General features: G+C 39.2%; 1 protein-coding gene across 6 annotated transcripts in view; it reads left to right on the top strand.

Annotated features, from left to right (window-relative positions):
- The window catches only part of RBM33 (RNA binding motif protein 33), a 162,346-nt gene that overhangs the window by 42,952 nt on the left and 92,556 nt on the right, over positions 1-26,838 (top strand). For all 6 annotated transcript variants that reach the window (XM_045004268.1, XM_045004267.1, XM_045004270.1 and 3 more), the window contains exons 7-10: positions 885-1,056; positions 8,353-8,561; positions 11,294-11,543; positions 23,392-23,450. In XM_045004268.1, the coding sequence (XP_044860203.1) occupies positions 885-1,056; positions 8,353-8,561; positions 11,294-11,543; positions 23,392-23,450 (690 nt within the window). The remainder of the gene's footprint in view (positions 1-884; positions 1,057-8,352; positions 8,562-11,293; positions 11,544-23,391; positions 23,451-26,838) is intronic.

The raw sequence follows: 26,838 nt of genomic DNA, 5'->3' as shown, positions 1-26,838 counted from the left end.
CGGGGTGGGGGAGGGGGGACTGGGTAGAGGTTAGACTGGCTGGAAAGAGACACTGACACTTGGGACATGGTTTTCTGTGAATAATAAAGGTTTGCTCCCCCAAGAAGATCTCAAATGTGACTTGTGAACAAGGGCATAACATTCCATTATGCAGATTTAGTATATTAAAATTGGGTACTGCATAACAGTACATTCTTTTGATGAGAAACTGCTCAATTTAAACTTCATTTCCACTAGAATATTTTCTCAAGACAAGCAAAACTGTACCTAATCAAAGGAATCTAATTTAGAAATTGTGAAGTTATCTAGCCTTTACTCTTTCAGAGCAATTGTCAATAACATGAGTCATAAACACTAAGAATAATTAATTTATTCTTTTAATGTTTTTGGATAATCCAATGTTTTCTGGATACTAATGGTATCCAAACCCTGAAACTATGGAATAGTCATTTTTCTACATGTCATTACAGGATATTTGATGCGGTTTTATTTTTTAATAGCTGTGGACTAATCAGATTTGGTTCTGGTAGAATATTCAAAATACCCTCTTAAGCATTGTAATAACAATACAAGAGATGTTCCAAGAGTTTGGCTAGAAATGTTTTACAGAAATCAGTTATACCTCAGATATGTAGCTACTGTATATTGTAACCAAACAAAGCTATAAGCTATGGTGAATCACCTGCTGTTCCCAAACCGTGCCCAAGAATTCTTTATAATACCAGAAAGTTACAGGCAGTGGAGCCCTTATACAAGACATTTTGTGTGTGTGTGTGTTTCCTATCTTGACAAAGATTCTTTCAAAAATGGTGATATTTTTAGCATGTTGAAAATCTATCTCAGCCAGCGTTAGTTTGTACTCATCTTTTTCTCTTGTGATGCAGGCAGCTATTGAAACTCTGGAACTTCAGGAGGAAACAAAAGAAGAATCTGATGAAGAGGAGGAGGAGGATGAACAATCTGGACGACTACGTTTCAAAACTGAACGAAAAGAAGGAACCATCATTAGGCTCTCAGACATAACGAGAGAGAGGAGAAACATTCCAGAAACATTGGGTAAGATTCTGTGGCAATGGACTATAATAAATGACTATAATAAAAGAAAGGAAAAGATTGGATTACTTAAAACCCTATTAACTCTGTTATTCTTAAGGTAAAAGAATGTAGTCTGCCATAGACTCTGCTTGTCTATATGCAAGCTGCTCGCTGCTTCTTTTCCTAGTAGCTTTAGTTCTCCTCCTCCTCCTTTAGAATATCAGAAAAGGTATATGCTTTTTCAAAAGCCAATGCAATGTATATTCATTGAAGCATTTCAGATTCCTTAAACCTGGCTGTCCTTTAAACAGGGGTGCTGGAACAATTTTTGTAGTGGGAATGCTGTGAGCCATCGAACCAAACTGAAAATCCTGTATGTAATGCAAACCCCTTCAAATCAGGGAGTGCTGCAGCACCCGTAGTTCCAGCACCTATGCCTTTAAACAGCAGTTGCCTATACACTGGGAAAATTCCACTACTGTTTTAATATTTCCACCTTTTAAATGACCCCCACAGATTTTCATGCGTGGTGTAAGGCTCACAGTTCTAGTAAACATCACACTAGTTGAAAGCAACTTGCTGTAGTATGTTGGCACACAGCATATATCCAGCTGCAGTGAATGTATATTTGGCACATGTTTCAGCATTGAAGTGGGAAAGCCATTATGTGCTTAATCCTAATAAGACTTTTTCATCAATTAGCTAATAAACCGTTGTGATGTTATGTGCAATTTCAGTGAAAAAGTGATAAATTGATTTTCGGCTTCCCTTTGTTTGCCCAGTTTTAGTCCATCTGTCCAAATAAAGTCACAATGAGGTATCTTGGAGAGGGGTTCATTTCACCAAATCTTTTTATGCTCTGGATGCTGAAATATTTGATACTGTGATATAAAAAAATCCCTTGTTCCATTGGGGACCACTGAAGCTGCTGCTCATGTTGGATTTCAGATAATGGCAGCACTTTTAGTATATATTGATGCCACAATCAATACCAGCATCTGATGTCAGAAGTGCTTGGTATTACTGGGGTTAAATGCTAAGACACAATGATCTAGAATCAAGACTGCCTAGATTCAAAATATGGCTGCCCATGATGATGATACAGATGCTGGAACACCTTTTGAACAAGTGTTTGCCATTGCGCACAGTTCTGCAGAAACTAAGTATCAATTCAAACTGTGGAAAAAGGTTTGGATGGCTTCCTGAAGAGAGTCAAGGTATGAAGCAGCTAACTTGAGAGGGAATGGAGGTAGCTTATCAGATACCATTGGTCTATAAGGCATTGAGAGCAGATGGTGTTGACACTGATGCTTGCAGATATGTATGGCTGCACTCTTCAGATCTTCATAAAGACTTTCTGTAGGATGAGTGGAATATTTTTTGGAAGACTGCAGAGGCTATATTCACAAGAGCAAAGGGCACAATCCACTTTGCTTTCTCTGGTCCCTCTTCAGGCAAAGAAGGTGGCAAGGGAACGGCGGCCTCAGCCTGGAGATTAGCCTAGATGGCTAGGTCTGAATTCAATAATCAGACTGCTTCTGCTTTCCTTCCAAAGAAAGCCAATGTGTCCTAAACCTCCAGGTTTTTTGAAGGGTCACATAACAAATAGCTAGACTGCCAGTACTTTCTTCAGAGAGCCTTTTTTATGGAGGGAGATTAAGAGCCTTTTTACCTTCAAATAAACACTAGTTACCTAAGATCCAGCAAGGCAACAGATCTTGCTTCAGAGAGACTCCTCCAAATTGTCCTCCTTGAGATTCCTCTACAGTTCAACAGTAAGAGGAATAATGCTGCAAGAAATTTGATTCTTCTTGGCAAAAAGTCATTGAGTTCATGCTATTGAACGAAGGAAGGAAGGAAGGAGTTTTTATTCCAGAAATTTATTCACCTTTACAAATCCTGTCAGCAGGGACCGTGCTACAGATGTTGGCCTGATTGGCACAGCAAAATTCATGGCATGTGATCCATGTCAAACCTCCGTGGACCTTGAGATTTCGGTGGTTTCAAGTCAGGGGAAGACTCTCTTATTGAATCTGGGCAATGAATTAACTCATTAGCCATGCTTGTTTGGTATTTCAGGCAAAAATCTTTAATTAGGAAAAGACTTCCAATCCATGTTGTTGTAGAATGATGAATGCATCCTGACTAGGATGGGAGGAGCTCGCCAAAGGAGCTTCACACCAAGGCACTCCAATAATAATGCATAAAGGGTCTAGAGATGAGGTGTGATACCAAATGCACTAAGTACCCTCAGATGTGTATGCCTTATCTGCACACAGTGTGTCACTGGCTTAACTAAAGTGACTTTTTAAATGAAATTTGTTAAACTGATGTAAACCCTTGCATAGAATTGGTTTATAGCTGCCTAGTATTAAGGTAAATGGCAGCTGTAAACAGATTTAAGTGTATCCAGGTGGTTTTGTAACAACTGTGAATGCTTAAGGAAAAAGCTTAAAGGAAAACAGTGCTTTTATATTAGTTTTTATCAAGTTTTTGGGTTACTTGATATGTCGCTCAGATATAAGCAAAACAAGGTAAAATGACTATCCAAATATGAACTAAAATAAATGGCAATGGTTAGTTCTATTTTTGTTTGGTTTTTTTGCCAGTTGCTTTTGTTATAATAGTTTCTGTAAATGTGATTGGTTTAATTTTTGTGTTTGTTAATGAAAGGACATACAGTAACTGATACTGTTTAGCCGTTAAACTAACAGCAATGCAAAATTTGTCATTTGCATATAAATATCAGCCCTGCTCTTGGGATTACTGTTAATAGATATTACTGATTTAAAAATGAAACTTTGTTGCATAGCTACATCTCTTTACTTTAAAATCTGGACATAGTTGCAAAAACACTTAAAGAGAAATTAACATTTCAGTTGAAGTTACAAATGTAATTTCCATCCTGTCACATTTTGGTGACCTTTTGTGACAGCTTGTCTCTATTGGAGGGAAGCATTCTTACTTGCTGATTAAAGATGTCATTTGAAACCATTTTATTAGCAGGGGTAGTGAAATTAATCTTGACACTTAGAGCCACTAGAAAAATAATTGCTGATTCACTACATTAACTGTGTATGTGTATGAGAGAGAGAACTGTGTAGTCAAGATTAGAATGTGTGTGCCTGGAAAATAAATATATAAAATGTGGAAATTATTCTCTCATGAACGGTGTTGAAACTTTTCCTAAATGTTTGGGGGGTTTTTTGTTTGTTTTTTTAACAAAGAAAATGTAATAGGTGGTTTTGAAAAGATTTTAGGGAGACATGTTAAGGAAAAGATATAAAATACATTTCTGAGTACTGAATTCATCCTTTAAATAAAGCTTTTCATGTACTCATTATTATCATGTAGAATTATTGACTGGCTGTACAGCGCTTACATTATGGATGGATGTATACAATAGACTTACTTATCTTTAAGGAAAGAGCGGGAGATAATTATCTTATTTGGCCTGGTACAATCAAAAACCAACAGCATACTTCAAAGCAGCTTTGCTTTGCTCTCCTGCTCTTCCCAGGAACTCTTCCCTCTAGGCCTGATTTAAAAAAACAAACAGTATGGCTTCCACGCCTTATGGAAAGCCATACACAAAGCAGTTGGAACTATTAGTGATGCTGTACTGATGCCAGCAATAGTATGCACAATGTAGTCTGTTTATGCTTGGTATAACATCTAACTTTGAATATACAGTCGAACCCATTTATGTCGACCTCGGTTAACTTGCCAATCCTGTTAAGTCGACGGTTTACAAGTGGAACCGCCAGACTCCCTCTTTGGCTTATGAGTTTCTCATCCGTTATGTCGATTTGCCGAACCCTAATATCTCGAGCCCGTCCCGATACTGAGTTTTTGGTCTGAAATCTGTGTTCCATTAAATTTGTTGCTCTTTCACACACACTCATGCAGAAACGTGTAATGTAATAAGGTTACAAGTCTGAGTGCTCAAATCAGGAAATACGCAGAATGTCACATAATTTAACCTTGTCCCATCACCAACGCATACATAGCACCCAGTTTCTCCCTCTGATACATCCATGGCACTCCTGTTGAAAACTGTTCATGTTAGTAATAATTGGAGATGTACCAATCTCCTAGAACTGGAAGGGACCTTGAAAGGTCATCTAGTCCAGCCCCCTGCCTTCACTAGCAGGACCAATTTTTGCCCCAGATCCCTAAGTGGCCCCCTCAAGGATTGAACTCACAACCCTGGGTTTAGCAGGCCAATGCTCAAACCACTGAGCTATCCCTCCCCCCATGTTGTGCATGTGTATATTAAATAGAATTATTCCCATGGTAATTAACAGTATGTTTATCGGCATTGTTCCAAAATATTCTGTGTATGTACAGAGGATGAATGAAGGATACTGTGAGAACCTTAACTTTTGCATTATCTGACTTTTGAGTGTTTAAGGCTCTGAACCACCACATAAATGTACAAACAGTGTACTCCTCCATTGTGTGGCGTCTTAGGCCAGGCTAACACTACAGAATTCTATCAGTATAACTATGTCGCTCCAGGGTCTGAATAGTACATACCTCTGAGCAACATAATTCTACTGACCGTAACCCCCTGTAGATAGCACTGTGTTAATGAGAGAGTTTCTCCCGCTGACATAGCTACCGCCTCTTGGGGAGATGGCTTAACTATGCCGACAGCAGAATCTCTCCCATCTGTGTAGTAGCATCTTCACTAAAGCGCTACAGTGGCAAGCTGCAGCACTGTATGTGAAAACAGGCCTTTACTGACTGCAAGGGGATACCACGCAGATGCACATTTGCAGGGCTGGGGCATAAAGTTGGACCCTCAAGTTGATTTATTTGTTCTTTTAGGAAAGAGAGAGAATTAAAACACTGAATCTCTCTTCTGACCTCATAACGTACTTCCTCAGTCCAACAATCAAAAATTTTGTTAAATGTTTCTAAACTGCAATGAAGTAAACAAAATCATATCCAAATAATCACCGTCTTCATAGTACACGTGTAGCAGTGCCTGTTGTAGTTTATTGCAGAACAGTAGCCGTTATATAACCCTGTTATTTTACATCCATAATTTAATGGAACTGTATTTGTTGGCTGAAAAATTGAGCAAGTCGTCTGTGTGTATGTGACCTAAAATACATTTGTCAGCTGTTACGGTTTTTTAGTTCATTGAGTGGACAGAATAGCTTCCTCTACAGTTTAGACACCTCTCCTTTTCCTCAACTTAATCACATTTTTGGAGACCAACACAACTGAAATTTGAACCTTGAAACATAGTATAGGCATTATCCTGGACACACAGGAAGAAAGATGAGAGACCAGGGATGTGGTTTTACCTAGATCAGACCTTCATTAACTCATTTGGAAACTACCTGGCAAAAACATGTCCAGTGCAGTTTGTCCTTCCTTCCATAATCTATTCCATCTGGTAAAGGGCTGCTGTCAGCTTTCCAAACCTTTTCAACTGCTCCCAGCAACCCTCTCCTGGCTCCATCTTCTCATCAGCAACTGGCAACAACTCTGTACAAATGTATAATTAATGTCTGAAGTTTTTGCCACATTTTGTAATGCTCTTCAAGTTCTAAACCCTTTTTTAAGGGCCTCTTGAAATATTAGACCACTAGTTACCTTTTTCTGTTGCAAATATACAGCCTTCACAATCCAAATGCACACAAAGTATCTCCAGCCAAATAAGAATAGCAGCAGGTTCCCGTTTCTGCTCCTCCCACACATACACACGCCCGCCTCAATCCGCTGTGAACTTGAAAGCTTAATGAGATCACTTATAAGTAAGTTTAAAACAGTGATTTAAGTAGCTTTAGCTATTACATCCCCTGCCATTTTTGTGGCTTTATCACATTCTTTCTTTTAGACGTTCCCTCCAGAGTTGTGTGAAAGACTCATACAACATGGAAAAATCACTCAGTACGAGCAGAGAAACTGATTTATACCCAGCATGGTTTGACATGCAAATGACACATTTTTCTCTCAAAACTTTCAATTTTAAGTATTATTTGTAATACCAGTTGAGAAAAATATTTCATACAGAAATGTGACTCTTGATGTTGTCCCTTTAAATTGTAACATTAAATATGGATTATTTCTTTATTAAAAAAAGGATTTGTAAGTTCATTTCATCATACAGCAAATACATATTCTAATAGTGTTAAATTTGCACAGTTAACAAGATAAAGGGAAAAGTCAGTTTCAAAAGCAGCACCGTATTATTTATTAGTTATTTTCTAGTTAAGCGTTTAGCTTGTTATATTGCTTGTCACTAAGTGGACCCCATTAAAATGTACAACATATAAAGTATCGCCTGGTCATGTTGCTGGTAAAACCTTCACTCTATGTCCTAATATTTAGTACAGACTTTGTATGTTAGTCCACACTTCTACTGTAATCTAGTCCCCGACTAATAGTTATCCCCTGACCTGGTTTGCCTTGGGTTTTAACTTTAGTTCCAGGTACCATCTACTCTGCAACATTTAGCCATGTTATAAATGAACTGGGGGCAATTGTTGTAACCAGCTTCTCAGTTGTAGATGGGTCCAAAATCTATAGTATGTGTTTTGAGGTGACCAGACAGCAAATGTGAAAAATCGGGACAGGGGGTGTGGGGTAATAGGAGCCTATATAAGAAAAAGACCCAAAAATTGTGACTGTCCCTATAAAAAATCAGGACATCTGGTCACCCTAATGTGTTTAGTCTTTGTTTGTCCCCTGTTAAGTTCATCCCTTTTTTTTTTTTTTGAGCCACAAATAAATTGCATAAGAATGTGTGTATCATTTAGTTCTTTCATATTTCTCAAAAATGGCATTAGCTGAATTTGTTCAAATATTCAGAAAAGGTCTTTGGCATAAGACAAACATACAGAACAGAAGGTGAAGCATTAGAAAACTATGGTTTGATGGAAGACTCAGCATAACCTTTACTATAGTGTTTCCTGCTGCTTCCTTTTCTGTACTCCTTTTCTGTGGATAAACAGAGAATGAAGTTACCCATGCTGGCAGTCTAGCTCCTTTCACATAACAAACTTCTTAAACAACAAGCAACAAATATGAGGCAGACTTCAATAGTAAAATAACATTTTCCTTCATGTTAGTTTCATTAACCTGACACTACATGTTTACCTTTGCAGCAGATACAAATACACAAAAAGAAAAACATTGATTTTGCTTTAATGAAATGTTAACATGCCATTGCCACCTTAAGGTGATCAAAGAGCCTGCAAATTTTATCTTGGTTGTAGTGACACTTTTCTCTAGTTATAATGGTGTCCTTTCTAATCCTTACCGCAAATACCGAACATATGCATTTTTCTCATATAACAGAACTCTCAGCAGAAGCCAAAGCAGCGTTATTTGAATTTGAAGAAAGGGAAAGACAGCTTAAACAGGGACGCTACGGCTCAAGGAGAGGAGGGAGGAGAGGAGGTTCCATAATGTGTCATGGAATGGGAGAACAAAGAAGAGACAACAATGAAAGGGGAAGAATGAAGGATCACAGGCCTGCGCTGCTGCCAACGCAGCCACCAACAGTGGTAACTAATGCACAGTATTTTCTTTATGAATTGGTACTTTTAAGAAAATAATTATGGCAGTTATTACTCTGATTTGTAGATCTTTATGTAGCTCCTTGTCTTTCAAAACGGGTGAATTTTAGAAAAACTTTACTATTCTTAATCATTCATAAAGATTTAAAAAACCCAAATCTTAATTTACTGTTGCCCCAGTGGACCTTAAGGGAAGATGGGCTTCTCACAGTCTTATGATTAGAACTTGACACACATTTTTGACCAAAACATTTGTATGTGAAAAATACAGATTTGGCAACACTGAAATATTCCCCAAATTCGTAGATTCCCTGCATTGTTTTGCTCAGTGAATTTTTTTTTTTAAAACCCCAAACAATTGAATTTAGACATTTTTTGCAATTGAACTGTTTTGAATTTTTTCATTCAAAATGACTTTTTGTTTTGAAGTTTCCTTTAATTTAATTTTTAAAAAATTAAAAATGTTAAATACTCCAGATCAAAATGAAACATTTTGTTCGACGCAAAACATTTTTTTCAACTTCTCAATTTGCAGAAAATATTTAATAAAAGAAAAAATTTGACCCAAAACTCATCTTTTCTTCCCCAATTGTTTGGACTTGCCAGCAAACCCAAAAATAATCCATTATTCTCCCAAATATAGTTGTGATTTTGGAAGTATGTGAAGGGTCACGTTTCCACTTCAGAGTTTCAGACCTTGGTATTTCAAAGTATCCAAATTTCAAGCATTTTTCAAATGACGCCAACAGATAATCAGGCTCTTTGTTTTTTGCATCAACAGAGAGGAGCAGGTTAACTCCAGTTGTATAGGGAAGCCATCTTTGCATTTGAGATTGCTGCTTATCCTGGCATGGAAAAAATCTGACCAGATATTTCCTTTTCTGTTGAATTCATTCTGGTGACTTTCAAGACTCTGTTAAAATAGTGATAGTACATTATTTCTTAAAACTGAGTATTTTTATATTTCTAATATTGTACATTATGCTAAGGGGAAAATAAAAACCTAGAGCTTGTCTCTACTACCATTTTTGTCAGTATAACTTACGTTGTCTAGGGGTGTGGAAAAAACACCACTGAGCAACATAAGTTAGACTGACAGAAGCACCGGTATGGACAGTGCTGTGTTGGCGGGAGAGCTTCTTCTGCTGACATAGCTACCGCTGCTCATGGAGGTGATTTTATTATGTCAGTGGGAAAGCTCTCTCTCGTTGGCATATAACGGCTATATGAGTGATCTTACAGCCACGCAGCTGCATTAGTACAGCTGTGCCACTGTAGGCTCGCTAATGTAGACAAGCTCTCAGAGGAGTCTTCACTCACCTGTGGGTTAGCACACAGCAGTTTTCTACTTCAGAAATACTACACAACGGTTTTCTAAAATTGCAGGTGAAGTATAACATCTGTAATTGAAATTACCAGGGAATTTAGGTAGACAGATTAGTTACCCACATTGGAATTTGGCCAGGTTATTCGCGTCGATGCCTCTGTTATGAAAAATGCCATGGGAACAACAATGGCCACAAGTGATTAAATCTTAATTTAATGTCTTATCCAAAAGAGAATACTTGAGTGGTCAAAAAATATAATTAATTTTTTGTTTGTTTTTGTGGAGTACTGTTATCTGGGATCCATGTTCCTAGATTACAGTCTGTGTATGGGTATGATAGAGGTGATGCATTAAAGTGAGGGAACAAGGTTTTACACTGGAAGTATTAATTAAACCATAACAGACTGTTATGTATTATGCTGTAATACTTGATGGTTCAAAACATGCATGCCAATATTTCATGCTTGTAGAACAGAATGGGGGGGGGCATAAATCACCTTTGTTTTTTCACCTACTATATTGCTGCAGTCTTCAATTCATTTAATGTATTTTAAATTAAAATCTAATAATTTTATTATAAGCCTTTCTGTGCTCTCATCATCAAGGTATCAAGACGCATTTGTTCATATACATCTGTGATTCTTCATGTGGAGAAGCCCTATCCTACCCTCCCCACCCCTCCCACCCAATACTTTGAAGCTACTTGTTCAAGTCGGCAGGTTATGTTTAGTTAAATGTGACTTGTCCATGCAGCTACATCCTTTAGTGAATCCAAGTACTTACACTGGAACACAGTACAACAAAAAGATGCCAGTTTTCTTAGCGCGGTCCTACCCTTGTACAATGATCAGATGCTAGTGGATTTATTATGGTATCTAAACTGTGCTTCCTAATGACACATACAAACAGAGCTAATTGTTTGGTACTATACTGCAGTTGATCCTCACTAGTAACGAAAGTCGTTCTGCACTATATGTTAGTTTTTTTCCTACTTCTGTTCATTTTCTGACAGCTACACCCAGTACTTGACAGTGACATTTTATTCTCATCTGTCTTTTAAATTTTTTTGGATATTGGTAAAATTCCATGTGCTAGGCTCTGGCCCCACATATAAGAACAAACAGTCTCTTACCCCTTCCTTTACTTCTTGTTTCCTGCCTATTTTCCCTTTATGCTGACATTCTTTTGCTTTCAAATTATTTCTTCCCATGCTGGTAGTTCCAGTAGTTTCAGCTGGTTTAATGATAGGAATTGGAGGTGTCTTTCTTTGAAAATTAGGCCTTGAACATTCTCAGAGAATCCCAGTTGTGTTTTTTGTTACTGATTTTTCTTTTTTACATCCGTGTACTTGGATTTTAACTGAATGGATTTTGTTCTTTTTGGTTATTTGCAGGGTCATTCACAGAGGTTAATTCCTCCTCACCAGCAGCAGCCTATTAGGAGTCTGTTCCAGCAGCAACAGCTACAAACGCTGCTTCCTATGCAGCATCAACACCATTCATCTCCTCCTCCAGGACTACATATGCCACCCCAGATAGAAAATCCTGGAATAATGATGACTCCACCCCCAGTGACACCCCAGCAACCGAAGAACATACATATAAACCCACATTTCAAAGGGACAGTAGTGACGCCTGTGCAAGGTGAGTGTTCTGAATATTGTAAGTTTTGTGTTGGTGTCTCCCTGCTCCCTGCACTGGCAATGCTATCTACAGGATTGATTTTCTGTGGTCAGTCAGTCATAACGTCCACAAAAACTTATTTCAGGCTAAAATTCTCCTTGCTTAATCATAGCGGAAATATTTTGCCAAAGTTAGTAGTTTGTTTAAAAAACAAAGCCTCTTACACTTCTAGCTGTTCTTTTAAAATGACATTTAAGGTAAAACTTGCATTATTCTGTAATAAGGAGCAATTGAATTGCCAACTGTAAGGAAGATATATTTAAATAGTGGGCATCAGTTTTTAAGAACTGGCTAAGCATTGCAGTTTAAAATTTCACAAGTAACCATACTAGCTTCAGCAAGGCACTCTCAGAACATCCACCCAACTATTTGTGTGTGAATATACTGTGACACCCCTCAAACTGCTATTATTGTGTGAAAGGTACAAGCTGCATCCATTTTATTTAAGATGAATTTGACATGATATGCTCTGCTTGTTCTTTTCTCAGCTCCACTGCTTTTAATGGATTATTTGATTCAAAGCATGAGAGTTGAACACTTTTTCCATAACTTATTTAATTCAAGCACCCATTGCTGGGCAGCTTTTCTGAGAACTTGCAACAAGGCTGTTAAAGTTGCAACTTCTTTGGCTGTGTTGAATCTAAAGCCATGTCTACACTTACCGGGAATTGATGCTACTGTGATCGATGCCGCCGGGGTTGATTTCGTGGGTCTAGTGAAGACCTGCTAAATCGACAGCAGAGCGCTCTCTGGTTGACTCGGTACTCCACCGGAATGAGAGGAGTAAGGTAAGTTGACGGGAGAACATCTCCCGTCGACGCAGCACGGTATAGATACCGCAGTAAGTCAACCTAAGCTAAGTCGATTCCAGCTACGTTATTCACTTAGCTGGAGTAGCATAATTTAGGTCTACCTACCCCAGTAGTGTAAACAAGGCCTGAGACAAAAGAAAAGAAATACTTGTATAATTTGAAGTCTCTTTGTGACTGTAGTCAGCATTAGAAAAGGCAATTTTTTTTTACCTTCTGATCTGATAAATATTTTGTCCTCAAATAAGCAGAGGTCTTGGTCTGAAGCTAACTTTCTGCTTATCATTCTGTCAAATAAAGGAAAGTTGGCAGGACTAGGCTTTGCCAATTGGGAGAGATCTCAAGTATGTTAATCCTGTACCAGATCTTCTCACAGATGGGTTTCAGAATGTCTGTTCCCTGGAGATTATTTTAGTTTTCCATATCTAATAAAAGCAATACTTCCCACCTATTCAGTCAGTATGTTAGAATACCTACAATAGTCCAGAAGCTCCTTACTCTTGGATGAATCCCTTTTGTTCACCCGTCTTAAGATTTCCAAAGCAACTGTTGAAGGTATTTGTTTTATGAAAAGCAAAGAATCACATTCAGCCTGTCCCACACCTCTTCAACTAGTCAATGAAAGTCTTGCATCCAGATGGACAGCCTCCCTCTTCCAATTCCAGCAGACAGCATTTGGGGATTTTTGCGCTGTCTGACCTCAAAAAGCGTATCAGCACCTTCTCCATTGACCCTTTTATGGCTTTCTTCTTTATATCAATGGTTACAGATACTGTCAATATGTTGCTCACACTGGACCTTGCCACAGCACCCATAGTGTTTTCTAAAATCTTGGTTGTGCCAGTGGTACCTCTTTATCTCAAATATGGCTTTTGTTGTCTTGATTTGTTGATCAAAATATCTCCTTTCAACAACTTGTATGCTCTGCATATTCAAAGTTCAAAATGGATTTGTAATCTCTTTTCAAAGATTCATCTCTGCTCAAGATCTCTTGTGTGGGAGCTCATTTTTTTAGCCAGTGAAGGGTCTAGCTCTATTCCCAGGAAATAGGCACCTGAAGAATGAGTCTTGTAACCTTTATATATTAGGATTTCAACATGACAAAGTCTTTGCCTTCTAGGTCCCGTGATGATTTGTGTTGACACAGTTCATGATCTCTTCTTCATCTGAAACTCCAGCAAATCTTCCTTTTTTTCTGAACTGACCATCAGTAAGACAATTTAACACTTGTGTTAGTGGACATGCAGAAAACTCCTAAATACAGTCCTCTGTGTAGACCAAAATACTAGATTCTAGCCTGTTTGGTTGGAAATCCTGGTCTGTTGAGATATCTTTAACACAAATCCAGCTATCCATCATTCTTTATTAATTCATTACACAAATAGGGGGATAACAGCCAAGGTATCCCGGGAGGGGTAGAGGAGGAGAGAAGCACCGGGTGGGGTTGGGGAGGAAGGACGGACAAGGCCACACTGCACTTTAAAACTAAATAACTTTAAAACTTATTGAAGGCCAGCCTTCTGTTGCTTGGGCAATCCTCTGGGGTGGAGTGGCTGGGTGGCCAGAGGCCCCCCCACCGCATTCTTGGGTGTCTGGGTGAGGAGGCAATGGAACTTGGGGAGGAGGGCTGTTGGTTACACAGGGGCTGTAGTGGCGGTCTGTGCTCCTGCTGCCTTTCCTGCAGCTCAGCCATACGCTGGAGCATATGAGTTTGATCTTCCAGCAGCCTGAGCATCAACTCTTGCCTTCTGTCAGCAAGGTGACACCACTTACTCTCTTCAGCCTGCTACCTCTCCTCGCGTTCATATTGTGCTTTCCTGCATTCTGACATTGTCTGCCTCCACGCATTCTGCTGTGCTCTGTCAGTGTGGGAGGACAGCAGGAGCTCAGAGAACATTTCATCCCGAGTGTGGTTTTTTTCGACTTCTAATCTTCACTAGCCTCTGCAAAGGAGAAACATTTGTAGCTGGTGGAGGAAAAGGGAGAATGGTTACAAAGACACATTTTAGAGAATAATGGGTACACTCTTTCACGTTAAACCTTACTGTTCACATTACACAGCACATGTGCTTTTGTTACAAAGTCGCATTTTGCCTCTTGTATTGAGGGCCTGCCGATTTGGTGTGAGAAATCACTCACATTTCACTCCTCCCCCACCCACGTGGCTAACAGCAGGGAACATTTCTGTTCAGTCACAGCCGAGCAGGAATGGGCACCTCTGAATGTCCCCTTAATAAAAGCACCCTATTTCAACCAGGTGACCATGAATGATATGACTCTCCTGAAAATAACACAGCGAGATAAAGAATGGATGTTGTTTGAATGCCAGCAAACATGCTGCCATGCTTTGTTATGCAATGATTCTTGACTGCGTGCTACTGGCCTGGCATGGTAAAGTGTCCTATCATGGCGGACGGAATAAGGCCACCCTCCCCAGAAACCTTTTGCAAAGGCTTTGGGAGTGCCTCCAGAAGAGCTTTATGGAGATATCCCTGGAGGATATCCGCTCCATCCCCATACACAGACTGTTCCAGTAGCTGTACTGGCTGCGAATGCCAAGGCAAATTAATCATTAAACACGCTTGCTTTTAAACCATGTGTAATATTTACAAAGGTACACTCACCAGATGTCCCTTCTCCGCCTTCAGGGTCCGGGAGCACGCTTTGGGTGGGTTTGGGGGTTACTGGCTCCAAGTCCAGGTTGAAAAACATATCTTGGCTGTTGGGGAAACCGGTTTCTCTGCTTCCTTGCTGTGAGCTATCTTCAGTCTCTTCATCATCATCTTCTCGTCCCCAAAACCTGCTTCCCTGTTGCGTGATTCTCTGGAGCTCTTTTGCGATCCTGGGACTCCATCGTGGTCACCTCTGCTGATGAGATCTGCACTCACCTGCACCTTGCCACGCTGGCCAAACAGGAAATGAGATTCAAAAGTTCGCAGGCCTCTTCCTGTCTACCTCGCCAGTGCATCTGAGTTGAGAGCACTGTCCAGAGCGGTCACAATGGAGCACTCTGGGATAGCTCCCGGAGGCCAATACTGTCGAATTGCGTCTACACTACCCCAGCAAGGCCGATTTCAGCACTAATCCCCTCGTCGGAGGTGGAGTAAAGAAATCAATTTAAAGAGACCTTTAAGTGTAAAAAAAAAAAAAAAGGGCTTCGTCGTGTGGACAGGTACAGGATTAAATTGATCTAATGCTGCTAAATTTGACCTAAAATTGTAGTAGGCCTTAGATTGTAGCAGTAGATTTACTTCACTTGAATACCTACAAAGTGTATACTTATGGAAGATGACAATAGGACGTCAGTAGTGTAAATCTTGAAAGGGGCGGAGGCAAAGAATGATACTCCTCAATGAAGAAAAATACAGTTTTAGTAACACATATCCAACACAGTTAGTTGTTCAAGTGAACTGACTGAATCACCATTCCTTTAGCTCAGGTAAGTGGGAGACAGAGACCCAAATATTAAAGGAAATTTAGACCTATTTTCCCAAAATAGGTGTTTGTATTGGCTGTCAAGAAAAGAAAATATTCCTTGTGCTCAGTTTCTGATATCTCTCTATGGTACCTCAATAGCAAAAGATGGGTCAGTTGACAACTTCATCATGTGGTGAATGGGTCTTTGACTGTATGACTACCTCACAACTTAATTTATTGTCAGTGACCAGCAAGGATGAGAGGGGACCAAGCCAGATTGATACTGAATAGTTCAGCTCCCTTGTAATTCAGTATACCTTTGTTTTCTTGGTGCAACAAAATGGTACCCTGCCCTCCTTAATTCATTCTGGCATTCCCAGACATGCAAAAGGTGCTTATGTATTGCAGTGATGGGGAGTATCGTAGAACTTTAGGTAGATGTTTCACTAAGTTCATTTATCAGAGGGGTAGCCGTGTTAGTCTGGTTCTGTAGAAGCAGCAAAGAATCCTGTGGCACCTTATAGACTAACAGATGTTTTGCAGCATGAGCTTTCGTGGGTGAATACCCACTTCTTCGGATGCCTTCATTTGAGTTCATTTGAATCCATTCTGTCTGAAATTTGCGTCCTGGAAGCTGAAATACCAAGACTTGAAGCTTAGGGGACTCAGACTAGCAGATTCTGTAAAATTTAGTGATACCAAGTCACAAAATTTTTTTTGCAGGGCTGTCTGGAATTTCTGCTAAATCATTTTATAGCAGGGCTGAGCCCAAGTATGATTAGGTCTCTTTACTAAGGACATTTGTTCTAAACAGAAATAAGGGAAATTTACTTTTACACTCCTATTTTCTGTTTCTCTAAATCTGTTTCATGAGAGAAACTTGGGGGGAAATTGGCAGATAGAAGCCATCCAGAGATACCAGCTGGAAGGACCAGAAGCAGCCAAAGCAGAGAGAGCTGCACTTAGGGGGAAGGGGTAAAATGGGACCAAGCCAGGGCCACCTTTCACCCCCAGGGTCCTCTGGACCTGGAACTGTGAGGGAAGACCCCCCTTCTCGGAAGGCACTAGGCCCCGGACGGTACCTACTGTGATGGGATCCCCCTGGGGTATCACTGAGCCCCCCTGACCCATCAGCCTGGGCTTCCTCTCACACCGCTGCTGTGAAAAGTGGCCAAGCTCTCCAAGCTTTCTCTTTCACCAGCATACACACAGGTAAGGACCCACCCAGCTGCAGTATTTACAGGCTGCTGTGACCTGCTCTGCATGTGGAGCTACAGCTAAGGAACTGACCAGCTGCTCAAGAGAACCCCTCCCCCCAAGTGTAAACCCAAAATTATACCCTCTTGTACTGCACAGAGAGCTGTACAGCATAAGCTCATGAAATTTGCCCCCTCCCTCACTGTGGAGAGGGAATATACAACAGCTTTTTGCCCCAAGATACAACTCCCATACACTGGTTTGTGATAAAGCAAAACAAATTTATTAACTACAATAGATAAAGTGCTTATAAGGGATAGCAAACAGATCAAAGCAGATTACCCAGCAAATAAACAAAAATGCAATCTAATCTTAATATACACCTCTACCCCGATATAACGTGACCCGATAGAAAACGAATTCGGATATAGCACGGTAAAGCAGCGCCGGGGGGGGGGGGGGGGGGGGGGGAAGAGACTGCACGCTCCGGCAGATCAAAACAAGTTCAATATAATGTGGTGTCACCTATAACGCGGTAAGATTTTTTGGCTCCCGAGGACAGCATTATATCAGGGTAGAGGTGTACTAAAAAGATTGGATATAAGTAGCAAATTCTCATCCTAAATGATGATTTATGCCAGCTGCAGAGATTCTTAAGGGGCCAGCTGCCCTTGCGTGCAGCTTAAAAAACCCAGATGTTCCTTTCGTAGGCTAGAAATCCCTCTAGCTTGGGTCTAGCACTTCCCCCCTATTCAATGTTGTTCCTTCAGGTGTTTCCAAGAGATTCCTTTGGGCGGGGAGTCAGTGAATAGTCACAATGATGTCACTCCCCTGCCTTAGCTTTTGCATATGGCAGGAATCCTTTGTCTCCAACCTTGGGTCCCATGCCTTTCAGTGGAAAAACACTGGTATTCCAAGATGGAGTCCTGTACCAGGTGATCTGGTCACATGTCCCTGTAGTGTCATAGCAGCCATGACTCAGAGGCTGTTTGTAGTGTCCTCAGGAAGGCTCCTGGGTGGGAGATTAGCTTCTTCCAAGACCTCTTGTTCTCCCTTATGGTCCACTGACCTGTATGGTTCCTTCCTAGCCAGCCATCTAGACTGACAGTCTTTCACCTAGTTGGTGTTTCTGAGGTGTAAACACATTTGTAATAGATACATAGACAATATTCCTAACTTCAGTTACAAAACTGATACATGCATACAAGTAGGATAATCTGATTCAGTAAATCATAACTTTTTCAATGATACCTCACATGCCTTATCTTGCACAAAATACATCGTAATTATGCCATACTTGTATCACAATAATGTCATTATGAAGAATATGGGGCATAATGTCACACCTACCCTACCCTCCTGCCAACTGACCATAAGGGAAATCTGCAGAGGAGCCAGCCAGAAACTCCAGCTGGTAGGAGCAGAAGCAGCCAAAGCAGGGACCTTTGATCATTCAGAGAACTTTCTGCGGTTTTGACTGGACTTCCTCTGCCGTATACTGATTGGCTGTTTGCTCTTACCCTTCTCTGTCCCCTCCTTTATTATCTCTTCTCTTCAGGTGTACTCCACACTTGCCTTTTATCCTCTTCTCCCCTGCCCTGTCCCCCTTACACCTCTTCCCTTCAGTGTCACCTCTTCTTTTCCTAATCTTTCCATTTAACTCACTCCCTCTGAACTAAGCCCATCAACAAAATAATACTGTTGTAGAAAAAACATGTTTGTTGCCAACACATTGCTCACTGGGTGTATTATACCTAGGCTTGACAGAATTGAATTTTTTATATCATTTTGACAGTTTATTTTTAAGCAATTTTTAAAATTTTTATCTATTTACATTTTCACACCTGTGTGAAATTGAGGGAGGTATAGTCACAATTATTTAACAGTAGAGACTGAAATTGAAAAAGTTAAAGCTTTATAACCATTAAAACAGAAATTTGCAACATCACATGTCAAAATATACAAAGTAAATATCCTTAAATTGAATTCTAATAAGTTCTCATGGAGCATTTTTTTTACTCATCTGTAAATTTCAGTTATTGACGGAAATATTTTTTCATCTGTGTGTGTGTGCGGTAAATTTACGTTTACTAATAAAAATTGAATCCTTCCAATCCTAATTTATACCCATTCCCCCACCCTGTATCTGTCTAGATTGTAAACAGTTCAGGGCTAAGACGGTGTTTGTACAGTGCATAGGACAGTGGTGCTTTATTCTTGCTTGGCCGTTGCCACTACTGTAATAAACATGATTAAAGCTAAGATTATGTCACGGAATCCACCACTTCCAGCCATCTCTGTGACAATGCGAGTGCCACAGCTGACCAGCCACTGCCGGCAGGGAGGGACCCCGCAGCAGTCCAGCCTCCATGGGCAGGACCTCCCCCCAGCAACTGACCAGCTGCCACTGTTGGTGATGACCTCTGAGTTGCCTAGCTGCCGCCACTGGCAGGGGTCCCCCCTGCAGCGGATCAGCCGCCGTGATCATCCGGGGCCCCACACAACTTCCAGCTGGTGGTGGCAGAGGGACCCCGGAGCTGCTCAGCGCTGGCAGTCCCCCCCACCCCCGCAGCTCCTCTGCCACCGCAGGCGGGGGGGACCCCCCTCAGCTCCATCCCCACAGGGCAGCAGGGAGACCCCTCCCAGCCACTGGGAAATGGGGTCCTTGCAGCTCCAAGCCGCAGTGGGTGGGGGAGGGTGCTGGACCCTCCTCCCTCCCCATTTTGTCAGGGATGTTTTTAGTAAAAGTCAGGGACAGATCACGGCTTCCGTGATTTTTTTTATTGCCCATGACCTGTCCCTGACTTTTACTAAAAATATCCATGACAAAATCGTAGCCATAAACATGATTAATAATAGTTTAAAACCTCTTCTGAAAAAGTCTCCATAGATCTAGTGTAAATTGTTATGAAGCTGCCATTTGAAGTGTTCCATCAGGACTGTGGAAGTAGTCTCCCTAATGGCCATCACTTTGGCCTGAAGAGTGAGTTTGAAACTTTCCCACTGAAGAGCCCTATCTCTAGGTAACTTCTGTTTTCATTCCCAAGATAAACTCTTCTTTTTATATCAGAGAAGAACTTGCCGTTACCAGTTCTGTTCTCTAAGCCAAAGTATTCCCACAAAACAGGTTCATACTTCTTTTATCTTGACTATAAAATTTTCTTCTCTGAGCTGCTTTTTTCTGAAAATTAGGTTTCCCCCCCCTGCTTTCTGAGATAGATGTTCAAATCAAGATTGTACCTGAGGAGTACAACCATACTCCATGCTTTCTTCAGCCTCAGGAAGAATGAAAGAGAAACTCATACATGAAAATCTGCAAAGCTGCCATTCACACCTTCAGCAGACATGAGGTTGACATACAGCTACCAGTCACATGCAGCATTTGAATACTTGGTCCTTCGCATTGCTGTATCTTAAACTTTTCTTTCCTTCCTACCCTCCTGCAACGTACTGCCTCTTCCACCCCAGAATTGCGAGCACTAGATAGGTCAATACACCCCAATAAGAATAATTAACAAATACGATAGGACAGCATGGTCCCAATCTGAGCAGTAATTGCAAATCAATTCAACTTTTTTTGAGTTTGGGGATTCAGGTTTTTTCCCTTAATATTGGCATCACAAATAACTATCCCACCAAGGATTTTAGGGCCACCAAAGTTCAGAAGTGAGCTACCACACTGTCTCTTAGTAACTAACTAAATTGCTATGCAGTGACTCAATTTTATCCTTTAAAACTAACTTTAAATGAAAGGAATTTTCTGGTTGTCAGAAAAAACAGTATTAAAAAATCCCTTAAAACATGAGACAGGGATGGCTTCTGTTGTCTCTTTAAATATTTCCTGGTCATTTACCATCAGATGATATTTACTTCCATTCTTATTTAAAATCCTGTCCAACACTGTGCTGTTTTAAAATGTTATATTATCGGTTCTTCCACTTTTTTCATTAAAAATTTGTGGATTAATTTGATGTTCCAAAAAGAGTGCTGGTTTGAGCCATCTTTGCTGCCGCAGCAGAGGCACCAAGGATTGAAATTCACGAGTATTAAATTCATTTGTGTGTTTAAAAAAAAAGGGGGGGGGCACTGCCAGAGGCACTATACCAAAACAGATAATGACAGTTGAACAGAATGCTGGCCTATTTTTTGTGTGTTCCTTCCTATACAGCTTTTTTATTGCATATAGGTCCTGTAACACTTAAGCTATTTTAGTCATGGTTCTGTCAAACTCCCCATCTTTCCAAATTTGTTGATGATTGTATGATACTGACAGATGTTCAGTAAGAACTAAGACGAGACCATCAAACTGATTTTCACTTGTAACCTAATATAGAGTTCGAACACAATCTTCCAAGGGTGAAAAGTTAGTGCATTTAGCCCAGTATGTCAATATATAAAACAGTAAAACAAATATTCAACAGAAGTGTATGGAAGTTAGACATAGGTGTGAGCTAAGAATAGTTACTAATATTAGTTCTTGTATCTTACTCACTTTTTAAGAAGTGAAGTTTGAGAAATCTTTGATAGGAGTTGGATTCTCCGATATGGAATTTGCTAATTCAGTCATGAAGTGTCAAGTGCTACTAGTTGCTATAAATACCACTAGGGATACGTCTATACTACCCACCGGATCGGTGGGTAATGTTTGATGTATCGGGGATTGATTTATCGCGTCTCGCCTGGACGCAATAAATCGATCTGCTAATCGACACCTGTACTCCACCTCGGCAGGAGGAGTAAGCGGGAGTCGACGGGGGAGCCACGGCAGTCGACTTGCCGTCGTGAGGACGGCCAGGTAAATCGAACTAAGATTCTTCAACTTCAGCTACGCGGATAGGTTAGCTGAAGTTGTGTATCTTAGTTCGAACCCCCCGCTAGTGTAACCCTGGCCTAAGAATTTATGAATGCAGTGTAGTTGTAGGCCAGTTGGTCCCAGGGTATTAGATACAAGGCGGGTGAGGTAATACTTTTTATTGAAAGGCTTTTCTTCTAATGTTAATGTCTCCTGCTCAGAAACATAGTACAGTGGCCTCCATCTAAAGTCAGTATTTGATAACTGACCATTAGAGAAGTATGGGAAATGATTTTTCCATCCTGGGAAAATTTTGAAAAGATCATCCCAAATTAGGATGAAATTTCTCATTTCACAGACTTGCAGTCTGAAAGAAAAAATTATTTTGGGTCAGTCAAACAGTTTTTTGTTTTGATATTTTCAAAATGCTTCATTTTAATTTCAGCCTATATATAGATATAGATGATATATAGAAGTGGAAAAATGGAATTTTTCACGTAGAAAAATACAAATGGAATGTTCCAATAATTTCAAAACTTTTTCCAAAACTTTTTCGAAGCAGCAAATTTGTTCAAACCAACCCTGTTCCAGAAACAGTTTGTTGAGATAAATCTGCATTTTCCAATGGAAAAAAATATTTTCTGGAAATTTTCCCAACCAGCTCTAGTCATCACATCAGTTGAGATACTACAGTGTTCTCCTGTGCACCATATAGGGAAGAGCTTTTGTAATTGTGTGTATTGTGGTTTTGTTAATAACAACCCCAAGAAGTTCATTAATATAGAGGAGTGCTGATCTACTGCTGAAATTTTGAAATTCAGTTTAACAGCTTTCTGTTTTTGAGGCAGGGGATCTTTTGCCTTTTATAGAAAGGTTATTTTTCATTTGAGATATTACACTGATGCTGTGAATATCACAAATTGAGTGTGACCCTTCTCAACCTGCGAGGTGTTTAAGGAAGGAACCTTGTGTGTGTGGAATGTCCCGTTCGGTAATGTTAATCGGAGACATCAGTACATAATTCTGAACTTCTTACCCTCTCCCTCCCATTTTAGGTTCTCTGTAGTCATTCCAGCTCTTCATCTGCTGTGATGCCTTAGCATGTATAGTGTTAGGATGCTCTCAAGACGCACAGAAGCACGGAGTCTGTCGGGAGTCACAATGACAATCTAAAAGGTTCTGAGAGAGACTAATTTAGGATGTATATGTTGAATTCCCTCTTTTGCATTTGAAGCATTGTTTAAATGCTGTATGGTTATGAACTTTAGATCCACCTTTACAGGCCTAAAAGAGTGTACTTCCTTCAGTTTGGCCATTTGTAGGGTTTTTTTTCTCTGTCAACAGGCTGTTTAATTCTGGAAAATTCAGGATTGTGTTATCTAAATTATGCTATGAGAATACTAATTGCCTGTTGAATGTTGGAAACAAAACTTGTCTCCTCTCAGCTAATTTTAGGGACTGTGGAGCACATGTTTAGTTCTTAAAGGTAAACATAACCAGCAGTGATTAAGATCTGCTTCATGACTACTTTTGGAGATAAAGTCAACAACTGGTAGGTAAAATAAATTGTATTAAAAGGTGTTTCTTGTTTCAGTGCCCTTGTTGCCAGTCCCAACCCAGCCAAGACCTGCTGTAGGACCCCAGAGATTTCCTGTGAGTAGCAGCTGCTGCTTCTTCTGTGATATGGATAAGCATACATTTGCAAAGAAATATTAATATAGCAAATAAAAGCTGTTCCAATGAAATATAATTTTAAGGATTTGTAAATATTGACAGTAATCTCTGCAGTTGAAAATGTTTGTTAAAAGCTTAAGGTCAATGGATTTTTGAGAGCAGAATTAATTCTATTTAACTGTAAAATATTTGAACCAGTCTCTCCAAAGGGAGAGGTATAAATGCATCTTGTCTTAGAGAACTTTTTTTCATTTAACTACTGGCATCCTTTAAAAAGGCTGTTGGGGGAAAAAAAAAATCTCTCCGGCTAAAAAGCTCCATATTTTAATTTTAATTATAAAATCAGTGCCTTATTTTCTGCTTGCTTTAAGCATTTAAAAAGTTTCATTATTTTTTATATCAAAAATGGATTTGGCATTGAATGATACTTCCCTTCTTGCTTATCTTTGGCTTCCAAAACATACTAGCCATCTTTTAGCTTTTTCTCTAAACTAATCTGACCGCCTCACTTACTGTGAGTGGACGAAGTGTGAAAAATCACTTGTTCATAGTTTTCCAGTTTGTGATATTTTTCATCTTAATTTATTGTGTTGTATCATTTTAGTTACTTACAACTGTTCACACAGAGTATCAAATCATATAAATGAGTAATTTTTGTGTAATGTTGCCTTCATTTGCCAAAACTTGGAAGCCCACACGTGCTTTTCTTGTACATGAAGCTTGTACATGGGAAAGCTAAACCTTGGTAGTATATGGAATGTGGAAGGGGGAAGTAAATGTTCGTGTATCAAAATATACTGATATACAGAGTTCATCTGTATAGAAATCAGTTGTAGCTGGAAAAGGCAGATCACAAAAAGAATGTGCTGGTTTTGTGATTTCCATATGCATATAGTTCGAGGATTATTTCTGTGCAGAATATTTTCTCTCAAAGATCCTTATCCAATCAATTACTTATGCTTGTTCGTTTTGTACAGAGTTACTGATAGTCATATTCATTACCATAGAATCTGTTTTATGAAGTATAAAAAATAACCTAAAACAAACTCGAGCTTTACAAAGCCTGGTTATCGTTTACCCAATTTTGTTATACTTCTGTGAAATTTCTATACTCCAGGTTACCACAATTTGACTGTGGTGTAACTAGAGGAAATACTTTTATCTGAGCAAGTCCAAGTGCAAAACAGAGAAATCTTCCTAGCATTTAAAAATGTTAATTGTAACTGTTCTTTGTGAACATTGGAATTATGTTGTATCCCTGAATCTTACACTTTGTTTTCCTGTGAGATATTTTAATTGATGTGGAGCAAATTTTGAAATGAAAAGAAATAGGAGGAAGAAAGGATGTATAAATCTGTTGTATTTGACGTCCTTGAAAATGTGTTTACATCAACATACTAAAATTAGAACTTGATTTCTTTAAATAGGTTGTACGATTAGAATTTTTAAAATATTTTTTCCTATTTCCAGGAGACCATACTAATTAACATACATATAGCAAAATAATTCATATACAGCACAACTTTTAAATGGAATAAAATAGCCAAGATTCAGCTTACTTTTGATATAGAATTGTATTTCTCTTCTGGGTAGGAATATTTTTCTCTTCTCCCCAAAAAGTTTCCCTAGAGAAAATGGGGCATCTTTCTTATGTAAACATGACACTGGTACTTGCTGTAATATTAAGTAGCTGATATTCAGAGCTAAGAAAATTCTTTTGGTTAGAGTCTCTTCCTATTAAGTGGAGAGGCAGTGCATTGTAGTAGACAGAGCACTGGACTGAGATTCAAGAGACCTGTGTTCTATTCCTAGCTCTGCCACTGGCCTGCTGGGTAAGATCTTGGGTAAGTGACTTCCATTCTCTGTGGCTCAGTTACCTGAATCTGTAAAATAGGGCTAATGATACCGACCTCCCTTGTAAAGTGCTTTACAACTGTTTACATAGAGTACCAAAGCTGCTAGGTAATAGATAGGTATGAGTAGCATTATATATATTTCACTTTTGTTTTATCAAATGTAGTATATAGCTGTTGAACTCAAGTCAAATTTACCTTCAGATTTGCAAGTTCTAGGTGTTCCATTTATCTGTTCAGCCTGTTTTCCATGAAAATAAAATATGGTGTGAAATTTGCATAATTATCAGAGGTATAACATTTTTAAAATATCTCTGTGTGGAAGAAATGCTTTTGTTATAGAGCAATTTTTTTTGCTCTGATGCATGTTAAAATCTGCAAAGATTTCTATTCTATTCTTAGTTGAGGTATATTTTAACAGGTAGACCAGCAGTTAGAAAACTTTGCAAATACAGTTTAAAAAAACCTGTAAGGTTGAATAAAATGTTGTTAGAATTCCTGTAAGTCTTTATGACTGAGAGAAAGAAGTCTTTGAACTTGATTTTACTGCTTCTTTATAGGACCACCTAAACAAAGGACATGTGTAGTCCACAAAGCAAATCAGATTTTTTTTGTTTTCATTTTCAAGCTGCTCACGTGTTTCTAAAAATTGTTTGGGACTGTAGTTGAATTTTTTTTAGTATATGAGAAAAGGTAATCGTTCATTTTTAAAACCTTTAGTGTTAATTCATCCCTTCTGTAAGAGGACACAATTGTATTGACTTCAACAAAGTTGTACCAGGGCTGTGTTTGGCACATTGAGCATCATGTTATAAGAAACTGGTAGAAAGCATAATGCAGTGCTTACAATGATTGAAGTTGAGCAGTGATTGGAAATGAGACAATTGTTAAACAAATCAATTGCCACTAAATACAGGTTTTGATGCTGCATTTTCATATTCAGTTGCCAATAGTAATAAGTAAAACTTTTTAACATTTTCATCCCTACTTATTTATTTAAAGCTTTGTCCCTTGAGAGTAAGTGGGGAGAAGACATGGAATTACTTTTTTGGGCTTCTACACATTTCTTCCGGTTATTTTCTAACATATGGGGTATTACAGAATCAGAGTAAAATCTTGGAATACTCAAGGAATATATCAAATACCTCGTTGTCTAGCATTTTTCCTTTCAGTAAACAGTGACTACTTTGTTTAGTGTGCAAACAGGTCTTTATCAATAACCATATTAAACTCATTGGAAACTGAGTAGATATTGGTTCTGAGACGGGGCTGTCAGCCGAAGGCTATGGCACACTTGTACACAGGGTAAATATTAAAATGGTCAGTTCTGAAGAGTGCCTGTCATTCTCTAAAAATTGCAGAAGACTCCGTAGGTTTCCATTGTATTCCAGATTTTTTGTAGTGTATTAGTTTGTGGCAATAAAATTTATGCAGAGATTTTAATCAGCGTGCAGTTGACACTATTTAATTCTTCCAGTTATTTTTAAATAGTCTATTAAAAAACCCAGCACATT

This window comes from Mauremys mutica, chromosome 2, assembly GCF_020497125.1.
Source record: "Mauremys mutica isolate MM-2020 ecotype Southern chromosome 2, ASM2049712v1, whole genome shotgun sequence".
In the NCBI taxonomy this organism is placed as follows: Eukaryota; Metazoa; Chordata; order Testudines; family Geoemydidae; genus Mauremys; species Mauremys mutica.
The sequence above is the reverse complement of the archived record's forward strand: the minus strand, read 5'-3'. Positions and strand labels throughout refer to the sequence as shown.